The sequence below is a fragment of the Drosophila subpulchrella genome, chromosome 3L (assembly GCF_014743375.2).
Source record: "Drosophila subpulchrella strain 33 F10 #4 breed RU33 chromosome 3L, RU_Dsub_v1.1 Primary Assembly, whole genome shotgun sequence".
Classification (NCBI taxonomy): Eukaryota; Metazoa; Arthropoda; class Insecta; order Diptera; family Drosophilidae; genus Drosophila; species Drosophila subpulchrella.
Window position 1 is genome coordinate 16832269 of NC_050612.1, and position 11412 is coordinate 16843680.

At 41.7% G+C, this 11412-nt stretch overlaps 1 protein-coding gene across 5 annotated transcripts; it reads left to right on the plus strand.

Annotated features, from left to right (window-relative positions):
- Nucleotides 1-6491: 6491 nt before the first annotated feature.
- LOC119553802 (glutamate transporter polyphemus-like) lies at nucleotides 6492-8455 on the plus strand. Of its 5 annotated transcripts, none has more exons than XM_037864417.1 (6): nucleotides 6492-6633; nucleotides 6685-6729; nucleotides 6779-6929; nucleotides 6981-7460; nucleotides 7524-7699; nucleotides 7847-8455. In XM_037864417.1, exons 1-6 carry the CDS (start codon nucleotides 6623-6625, stop codon nucleotides 8271-8273), a joined length of 1290 nt encoding a protein of 429 aa, XP_037720345.1. In that variant the 5' UTR covers nucleotides 6492-6622; the 3' UTR covers nucleotides 8274-8455. The 5 variants fall into 5 exon arrangements, with proteins under 5 accessions (XP_037720345.1, XP_037720348.1, XP_037720349.1 ...); XM_037864420.1 differs by having other exon boundaries at nucleotides 7822-8106; XM_037864421.1 differs by lacking the exon at nucleotides 7847-8455 and having other exon boundaries at nucleotides 7504-7639.
- The last annotated feature ends 2957 nt before the right edge of the window (nucleotides 8456-11412 follow it).

An 11412-nucleotide genomic window follows, 5' to 3' on the forward strand; every position in this document is an offset into this window, starting at 1 on the left:
AGACGAAAGAACGTTTTTCTCTGTATGTAAATCCTTGTAAGAGGTCGAGATTAAAGCATGATATCCTGGGTATCAGAATAACATTTCAAAAACATATAGGTATTTTGCAGTCCACTATAAGGCCCTCACCTTATAAGTTTAACCTACTAGCAAAGGACTCCTACTCCACCCCATGTAGAACTACCATTTCGACCACGAGTGCATCTGTTAGCACCCTCTCTAATGAATGGCCCCGGGTTCAATATGATTTCCTGCACGATTTGTTTGTTAAAAGGCAATTAGTTGATAAGGGCTGTCCCGGCACACAATCCTCCCCCAGCTCGGGAAACTTTTGGAGGATCCCCAACACACACGAGGCGGTGGCGACTGCTGCATAATAAATTCGCTAACCACGTAATGCTGCAGCTGCAGTGCAGGGATTTCGCATACATTTTTTATGCGAAACACCCGCCAGGAGACAGCGAAGGAGAAAGACGGAGAAAGGTGGAGAAAGGCAGACAGGGGACAAGGAAAGGACTCGAAACTTGGGTCAGAAAGTTTAAGGCAAGTCAAGAGTTAACAATGCGGCTTCAACGTGTCGCAGGACCTGAAACTTGCTCTTTAGTCCTTCTCCTTCCTTGAAGAACCCAAAAAAAACGTTAAGGATGTTTTGGGGGAAATCCTTTAAGTTCGCCGGCTAATTGGATTTGCTGAACTCAATAAAAACGAAATTAAATCCACTTTCTTGGTGTGACCACCAACCCTTTTTAGTTGACCATTGGACACAAAGTTTTTGGCAGCCATTATGCATAGACAAGTATGAATATTTGGAGGAGCTCGCCTCTCCCAAGAGTTGAGTTTTAGTGACTCGCCGAAAACTTTTGCATATTAAAATGGCATAAAAAGCAATGGCCACAATTTCCGTTGCCAATTGCATAAAAAAGAAATCTCTGGCAGGTTTTATGTTGCATAACCAACACTGCGTATACGCGATGTCCCCTCTTTTTTCGGTTTTTTTTTTGTTTTTTGGCAGCCGCCGTAGCACCAGATAAAATGTCATTAAGCTAAAGTGCAACAACGGGGAGGAAGGGGCCAAGAAGTTGGAAAGGAGGAGCAGCTGCCCACACAGTGGTCAAGAAAAGTACTCGCGCATTGCGTGACGACGCCTTCGCATGCCGAAAAACGAAAAACAGCAAAGGCAACTGCAACAGCAGGACATGGATATGGGATATGGGGCTTGGATATGGGATATGGGATATGGAGTTCAACGCAGGTAGAAAAGGAGTCGGAGACGGTGCCTCCTGTTGGCCAGATTACGCGCACGATATGCTAATTTACAAGAGGCCACGCTCGCAGCGAAGGAATTGCAGATGGAGATGGCGATGGCGCTGCCTTGTTGTGGGCGATGACACGATGGCCACGCAACGGTCTTAAAGAGCACTGCAAAAAATAATGAAATCAATAAGTCTACAATATTTGAATTTTTAAACAAAAAGGTAAGCGAAATGTTATATTATTAGTAAATTTATTATTTACAGTTGTAATGAATCTCCAGTTTAGCCCTTAGTGAGCTTGTCTCGACATTACAAAAGTTATTGGATGACCTATAATTACTATAACATACACTGAAAACATTATTTGCCCTTCATTTTAGAAATTTCCAGTCAATGGCGATTTTTTTAATTTTCTGACAAATTTCTTTTTAGACTAAATTTAATCAATTTAAAAATTTGGCCCTAACTCCCAGTTTATAAAACTAATTTTTTGCTTATTTTCTAATTAAAAATGCATTTTTCTTTACATTTTATTAATGTAGCAATTTAAAAGAATCTTACATATGCATTTTAAAAGTTACAAGCAATCCCCTCAATTTTTAAATGCTAAATACCAGATTTGAATTATAGAGTCCATTTTTTTCGATTCAATAATATCCTTACTATTTATTAAACAATCCAGCTTATACATATTAAGTATTTCAAAATATCCCCCTTTTAAATATATAATTAAAATGAAAATACCATTTATTTATAAAACTAAGTCATATCCTAACTAATTCTTAAAGTATCATTGTTCTCAGCACATGTTTTCAACTGTGTACCAGCCTGATCGATATCGGGTGCAGAAAAATGTGGTAAATACAAGCAATCGAGTTGTAATAAATTTCAAGTGTAGCGCACCCGCGCCCCAAAAACCACTGGAAGTACTGGATGGAGCTCGAGGAATTGGAGGAGTGGGAACTTGTTGCACGCATGTTGACACACGCATGTGGCATCAAGGGAATAATGGGGCATCGGTCGATTGGGGATACGTAGAGAGGCGTTAGAAAGGCCAGAGTCGAAAGCCGAAAGCCGTTGATATCTGGCAAACATTTCACCTGCTTGTGGCGCCCGACGAGGTACAAAGGCCCCCCTATCCCCTTTCCCCTCCACCCATTACGCCCCCCTTTCATTCCTCTTGACCAACTAACTCTGCGGTTTAAAGCACTTAAATATCGACTGCCTGATGTTGCTGCTTTGGCTGGTGCAACGGTTGCATGCAACAAGCGTCAATCACCCGCACAAAACTGAATATAAAAACCGTTGCCTGTTTTGCTATGGAAAATTGTTGATTTGCCGCTTGATTGCGTGCGTGCTGGAGTAAAAAAATGAAAGAGTCGGGGGCGACGTGGTTAAGAAGGGGTAGGGGTTGGGGGTTTCCAGCCCAAGGCACCTGCACCTGACCATCGGGTGATTATAGAATCGCACTTGGAGCAACGGGAAAGGAAATGCGAAAGAAAGTTTAATGCCTTGAGGTTGGATGGACTATTAAATGCTCTAAAGCGCCACCTATTGTCAGCGGGTGAGCACCTTAAGCGCAGAGCGAAGTATTATAAATAAATATATATATATCGTTATTGCAGATGTCAGGCATCGAGGGTTAGGCAGGCGAACTTAAGTGTTAGGAAAGAGCTTAACGCGAGACCATAGCATTCTGACATAATTGAAAAGCTTGAAAGTGTAGGGATCGTACTAAATTATACCCCTTAGTTAGTAGTTCTACTGAGGGGTAACGACATTTATTTGCTAAGATATCTTTTATCTCCACAATACTAAATATATTAAAACCCCAAGTTAAGAGCTGTTAGTATGATGAAATATGTACATACTAGGAGGCATAATAGTATGAAATAGTTACGATTTACCAAGAATTAATCATAAATATTGAAATGTGACTAGGATTTGATCATATAACTAGTACTTTTAATTAAAAGAACTTGACGATGTTAAACTATACAAGTATATACATAATAAAATAACACAACATAAGGGATTGAAATTTAAAGTATTTTAAGATCATAATACCTTGCCTTTATCATTGAGAGATACTATTTTAATGACCGATTGGGGGCTTGAAGTAAATCTTACATATTTGCTCCAACCCGATATACCCTTTTCACTGGGTATCTGTAAACCCACTTTATCCTGTACCGCCAATAGCCTCTGGGTGCCGACACCCCAGCGAACATCCCTGAAACCCCCTCCCAACGCGACAGCCTGCGCTCTTTTATGACACACATTTTTATGCCGGAAGTCTGCCCCGTGGCGTTGGAAAAAACAGGAGAAGACATCCACGGGGCGATCGCAAGGGGACAACCAGGGGGCTTCAGGGCCCCCAACTGGGTGTGCAGAGCCTGGGAACGGAAGCTGTTCCCCACCAGAAGAATGGCCAAGCGGCAGGCCAAGCTCAAGACTGGCCAGCGGCAGTCATTAACAGCTCTCGAGCCCGGTAATTAAGCGTCCTTCGCCAAAACGAAGGTGAGACTGCGGGCCAGAAACTCACCTGAATCGCCTGGATGGCCCCAACGTCGCCGTCCGGCAGTCAGGTGTTAATGGAAAATTTGCATTTTCGTTTAAAGTTCGCTGGGCCGCTTTGTTAATGCCTTGCGACGCATCGATTCGTCATGAGCTGGTTAATTGAATGTTTAAATGTTAGACAGGCGCAGAGTGAAGGGAGCCCCAAGAGCCAAAAACTCGTTGAGGGGCGAGCTCAATTGCTTTGGCAACGGTTGTAAAAATAGACGGAAACCGGCCAGAAAAACAGGGATCTGGAGGTCAGTGGAGAGATGGTTCATAGATATATATATCATGGGAACAGAAAACAATTCAGTAGTAGCGAAACTTTACTATAACTGACATATGGTTTGGATTTGATCATAAATAGTAATGTTTCTAGGTAGGGTTTGTGGGATCCCAAATAAAATTCTTTTTAATATTAGCTTATATATATTTAAATCAATTGGATAATTAGGATACCGTTTAAAATGCCAAAAGAAAGATGTTAAACAAATTGCAACTAATGAAGCTATTGGCAGAACGACATTCCAACTATCATCTAATTAATAAATATTTGAGTAAAAAAGAACCATTAAAAGTAAAGTTTTTATTATAGTTTCCGAAGAAGAGGCCGAGCAATGCATAAGGAAAATTAAACAACAGACTATTATGCATCGCAAGGCATAAACATGGTCAACTTTTTATAGATTTCTTGCTGAGATTTTCCATGGAAATCTTGACGCACAATTATGAGGCGACTTAAGCGGATGAGGCAGGAATGCCTGCACAGACCATTTCTCTAAACATTGTCCTCAGTCCTCCTGGTCCTGCTCCTTGGGCAATGGATAGTGATTATGGCACCACGATAAGCATATTGGTCAAACGATCCGTCGGCCGATTGGCGCACCAAAGTGGCAAGAGCAATTTGTAGCCGGGTGAACGTGCAGCGACCAAAACGGCAGCAAAACCAAGCAGGCCAAGCATTTCATTTTTTGTGGCTGCTACGGCCGCTTAATTAATAGACAGCCTCAGTCGCAGATTGTGCTGACCACTTACCACTTGCATATGATCAGTATGTGTTGATTGCTGCTGGACGTACACCGAGAGAAATCGTCACATTGGGGAACTTCTTAAGTCAAACAGCTGGAAAAGTTGGATTAAATGTTACTATTAGGTCATAGCAGAGAACTCAGCACATTTCTGCTTTTCAAAACTGCATTTTAAAAATATTGATTCTTAAAACTATAACTACTATAATATTGGATATTGGATTGGATTGCATTTTTTATTTTTTACGCTGTCTAACAAATAGAAAATGTGTGGTTTTTGAAAAAATGCTGAATACATTTAAAACTATTTTTTAAAAGTATTGTACTCGAAAGACGATAACGGTATTAATGGATCGTAATTTAAAGTAAATGGATCGTACTTTAAAGTAATATAAGATGGAATTAGTCATCTTACGCCTATTATTTTTTTTTAGAAAACTTTAAGTTAAAAAAAAATGGATCGAAAAATATACGAATTATTAATAGATTTTCTACATAGCAAATATTCAAAATATAAGATTCCAATATAGTTCTGTAAATGTTTACCACTTTAAGTTTAGCTTTCAAGCGATACCCAAAAATCCACTGGAGATACCAGGGAGATACTCGGGGAACATTCAAAGTGGGTTAAATATCCCGAACTGAACTCTCGAATTCGAGTTTATTTCAACAGTAAGCTCTGCATTTTCGAAAAACTCTTTTCAAAATCCGGCTTGCCATTTTCCCAGTGCCCCCCAGTCGCGAATCCGTATCTGTCCGGTGGCCGCGTATCGTGTTCGAATCTCTCGTCGCCGCTGCTTTTATGGGCCGCTGTGTGTTGACAATTTTTGCCATATGGGCAACGGCCTTCGCGGCCGTTCTTGTCGCATAAATCAAGCTGCAGTCGCAGTTGCAGTTGCAGTTGTTGCAGCAATTGCAGCTGCAAGTCACCGGCGCGGGAGAAAAACAAAGCCTGGCAAAAAAAAAATTATCGAATTGAATCGGAATTGCGGGTGTTGGTCGTTTCCCAGCCTGCCACAACGGGTTTTCCGCTCAGGCGACCTTAGAAAATATGCAACGGCAACGGCGACAGCAATTTATTGCCCAGCCATCAATGGAAGTCAATGAGCTGCCACTCCCCCAAAACCCCCCTATCGCCCCCATACCCCCTTGGTTTTCCTAAGGTCGTCGTATGTGGGTGTATCTAGAAAACGGGGAACTACGACCAAGGGGGGGGGTTCCAACTCCAACCAAACTCCAGGCAAGTGCACCTGCTGTTGTTGCTGCTGCAGCTGCAACATGCAAATTTGTGATTAAGGTCAGCCGGCAGCATCATCAGTCGCTCAACTCCACAAGTCGGGGGTTAAGTCCCGCGAATGTTTGTCTACCTCCGATCGTGGGTGTCTCGTATAAATGTGAGTTGCTGGGGGGCCAAAAGGCATTCTGCGGAGCCGGGGGGCGATCGTTTGTCAGCCTCAACTGACGGCTCCAACAAATAGGGAGAGCACTTTCATGCTTGATTATTCATTGTAAATGAATATAGACGGAAAGGTCGGCAGAGTTACCTAGCTAGAAAAATATCTATCACAAGATGCAGCCGTATACTCCATGGGTATTATAAAAATACCATACCATCCTTTAAGCTTAATCATAAGAGGTAGCATTTTCATTCATTTTAATGTCACATTTACTAATTCATCAATATTATTTATTTTGTTTAATTTGCTTATATCCAAATTCTTGAGTCTCTTAAATGGTAATTATCGTCTTCATTAAAAGTTATCATTCTACTTCCCACATTTAATGACGGACAGGTAAGGATGTGCAGTTACTATAAGGCAGCCAGACTGATTTACCCTTTGCAGTACCTACGATCCCTATGCTAATCGCAATGTGGACAAACCAATATCGTAAGCCTTCATTTCAAATATGGCTCGAAATTAAATTTGTAACTTTCAGCAACTTTGGAGCCTTCATTTCGGTGATCAAATGCGTCGTGGGAACTGGTGTTCTGGCTCTGCCCTTGGCATTTAAGTATGCGGGAACTATCCTGGGCCCCCTTCTTCTCATAGCAACTACATTTGTCCTCATCCATGGCATACACATGCTGGTAATAACTGATAATCCATTGAATACACTTTAAATCGATACTCCTTTGTAGATCATTTGCATGGTAGAGTGCTCCCGTCGCGTGCAGGTCGGCTATACCAACTTTCCGGATTCGATGGCGTACTCCTTTTCCCAGGGACCCAAATGTTTTAAATATATTTCCAAAGCTGCGGGCTACTTGGCGGACATTACGTTGTGCATTGCGCATTACGGCATCTGTGTGGTCTACCTAGTGTTTGTCTCCAGCAACGTAATGAATGTGTTGGAACGGTACGTCTATATGGGAGACTTAAGGTGTTACATTGCCATATTTGGAGTACTGAGCATTCCCGCCTTCTGTATCATACACCTAAAGTATCTGGTGCCCATTAATTTGTTGGCCAATATCCTCATCTACATTGGATTCGCCATGATTTTCTACTATATCTTTCAAAATCTGCCGTCGTTCACCGATCGCGCATTTGTCGGTGACCCAATGAAGCTTCCCCAATTCTTCGGAATCGTACTCTTCTCCATTTCATCGGTGGGGGTGGTAAGTTCTTGAATGAATTCTTCGCATGCTCTTACCGACTCAGATGGTTGCCTTGCTCTAAAGTTTCTGGCCATCGAGTCCAAGATGGCAAAGCCACAAAAGTTCATCGGGTGGTTCGGTGTACTCGATATGGCCGCCGTAGTTGTAGTTATCTCTTACATTATCTTCGGAATTTTCGGCTACTGGCGCTATGGAGAAGGAGTAGCAGCTTCGTTGACCCTCAACCTTCCGGATGAACCGTGAGTTTAATGAATTATCTGCTATCTACTGTTAGCTTAAAGTACTATATTATATCTAGTGTAAATACAATACTTTAATATTATATATCTCGAATTATCAAAGTAAAATATGTCTTACTTAGCTGCCCAATTATTTGTCATCCTCAGATTGAGCCTTGCAATCCAAATAATACTCGCAATCGACGTCTTTCTGTCATTTCCGCTGTCCGGATATGTGGTGATCAATATCATCATGACCCACTTCTGGAACAAAAGTGGTAACCTGAAGCGGGCCGTGCTGAAGGAGATCATCCTTCGAATTAGCTTTGTATTGGTTGCAACCCTCAATGGAGTCGCCTTCCCGGATTTGGGTCCTCTGCTGGCCTTGGTCGGAGCCCTGACCCTATCGCTGCTGAATCTTGTCTTTCCAGCCTTCATGGAGATTTGTTTGTACTATCCAGAGGAGTTCAACTATGGCAGGTTTAAGTGGAAGCTCGTCAAGGACATCATTATGATAATTTTTGGTGTCCTCATTCTGGTCCAAGGCACCATCTTTTCTATCATGGACATGATAGTGTATTATGGACATATGTAAAAATAAATCCAGCAAGGGCTACGATGCGCTGAAACGGAACACACCAGACCTGCAAATGAATGCTTTAAAAATTACACAATCTCAGTCCAGGAACCTTAGTTACAAAACATAGAATGTGAAGTGTGTAATAATGAGTAGCGTAAAATTTCTATTTGTAATGAATAAATTTGATGTTATATAAATAGTTTAGAGGTAATACAAACTTCATCCGCAAAGAAAAAGATTTATGGAATTTGTTTTAAGTTTTAAAAATTCTTTTATAAATTGTACTTTCAAGTTTCTTCTAAAATTTAATAATGGATAGGTATGACAGTGCTGGCAATCACAGAACTCAAGTTGAATTATTTATAACTCAAGGGTTATGTATCCTTAAAAATAATAATTAAATAAACATCATTGTGTGTCTCAAACTTCATCAAGGATTATAGTAGCTGGCTTGATATTCGTTAACCGTCGGGGAAACTTTGGACTGCCATCCCATCATAGGAAATCCGCAATCGCTTAGCAATTTTGTGGCTCCTATTCTTTTGGATTGTTCTTCGAGTGGGACTCTAAAATCCTCCACATTGCAGACAATTTTGCGGCTGTTAACAACAAATGACATTCGGAAAATACGAATTTTATGGGCGGCAGAACCGTGCAGCTTGGGCGGATTGAAGTTGATTTGAGTCTGATGGAGTGAAGATCGCTCCGGTGGTGCAGTGGTGCAGTGGTGCATTGGGGCTGTGGTGAGCGGGCTATGCGGGTGCTGCGACCAAGAAACCCAAGTCGAAACCCCCCGAAAGACCCCATCTAGCCGGTTTCACCTGCCAGCCGCACCACCTCCTCCCGCCCTCCTTTCCCCCTCTGCGAGGCTGCAACGTGGTGTAATTAATGCAGCAGCAGCTGCGCTTTGCCTTCTGCACCACCGCCCCTTAACCCTCCACTGCCCCTGACCGACAACCGCTTATCTCTGGCTGGCATATCGAACAAGAAAAGAAATCTTTTATAGTCTTTTGCGGTTTGTCTTTGAGTCATTTTGGCATGCATTTGGCATCGATTTAGAAACGCTCGCCTGCCCCGCGATCCGAGTGCGTGAGTGTGGGAAACGTGGCCCCAGTGCCCCACCGAGTTCACCACCGTGTGCATGTGCACCACCAATGCCCCACCGGGGTCCCAGTGCACCACACAGAAAACAATAGGTGTTATTTCTTAATGTTTTTAAGGAATAATTACAAATAGGTTTAGCTAGATAGTATCTACTAGATACATGTTCCAAAATATTTGGAATATATTGTCAATTATTCACAATGATATAATCACAATCATTTATTTTACTTCTAAACGACTACTATGATTAAATACATATTATCATAAGTATCTTTCATTTGATATACATCTAATTCTAATTTTCTACGAGGACGAAAGATTCACTCAATTTAATATTATATAAATTACCATGTGACCAAATAATTTGTACAGTTTTATACAAAGCCAGACTCATTTTTAAGTAAATGAACAGGGGGCTAAAAATATTCAAATGTAATATTTTTTAATAACTGCATCATTTTTGGTAGTGCAGGCGGGTGAAATGAGCGATTCCTATCGGCTTTCTTGGCTCTTTTGGCGCTGCCAAACGGAGCGCGGCACCCGCCGCAGACCGATTGGAATCGGCAGTCAAAAGCAACCGCAGCAGCAGGAAAAGCGTCGGCAGGGCAATTGCAGCACCACCGCCTCCTACAAGTTTTCAATTTCTCGTCTGGCGCTTTGACAAGCGAATTTTTGCGTTATTTAATTTCTGCCGCCGCCGCAGCCGCCAAGCAGATGAAACACGAGCGATAAGCGCATCCCAAAAATTGCATTTCATTTGCACTTGTAGTCGAGAGAGACGAGCAGAAACATAAAATTGATGTGGGCCCCAAATCCGCCCCAAATCACCTAGAAGGAGGGGATCCACGCAAATGCCGGGTCAAGAATGCCATGTTCCCTGAACTGCTCAGCTCAACTCGGTTCTATTCCGTTCCGGCCTTTGTCATCAGCATCAAACATGATGCGGGTCATAAAACTGATGGGGATAGGTCGCCGAAGGGCAAGATACCCTACAAATATATACGATACTTATACTACAAATCAAATATTATAATACTATATTTAACAACAAAGGGAGCTTTTTCTTCGAAAATTGGCTATTACTATCATATCATAACATCTGACTTGTCACTAAAATTATAATGATCTCTGCAAGGGTATATAAACTACTGATTTAAATATGGTAAGCCAGAATAAAAATAAAATAATAAAAGCAGGTTTACGAAAAAGTAAGGTTAAAAGTTAATATTTATAGAAGTTACCTGTTCATTTGAGCAGTTTGAAGAAATATATTTTATATAATATTTAAGTTTTACATGATTGTCAAGATAAGAAATATTGAGGATTTTGCATAACTGTCAAGATAAGAAATAGTAATAGTACTGTATTTAGTATAGCCCCTATAGATCAGCTGGAACAAACCTGCTCACCCAGCCATCATACCCTCTTCAACAGCGTATCAAAAGCCAAGAGTCCTGGTCCAAAAAAGAGCTTCCAATTTGTGCGGCTTGTCGTAAAGTGTTTGTGTTGTTTCTGTTTCGCATTTTTTCGCCACTTGGCTCGGCTCCTGGCAGAGCCACCATTCATTTGGTTTTTATGAGCCGAGGCGGCGAGCGGCGATGAATGTGCCAGGAGCTCCAGGTCGTCCTGTTTCCGAGTTGATTAGAAGGCCAGGTGCCTTTCGGAGCAGCCGCCTGCTTAGCCATGTCTTGCTGCGGCTTGTCCTGGCCCTCTTGTACTAGTCCTATTTCGGTTTCGGTTGCAGGACCAGGAAGCCTGAACCCCATTCCTGTTGATTTACGCCTTGGCTTATTGCTTTTTGGCCTGGCCCTGGCACCCACAAAAAAAAATGGCAAACAAGAGACTAGAGAATGGGTAGACAAATGGTTTTGCATTTTTTACAATTGTCCAAATGTTTGGAACTATGTTAATTGTGCGATAAATCTGACATTAGATACCGCCAGCGATCAGTAAATCAGCAATTCGCCATGGTTCATAGATCTAACAACCAGTGCACTGGAAAAAGGCTTGGTATTATTAATTGTAAAAAGTATATAATTATAAAAATGAA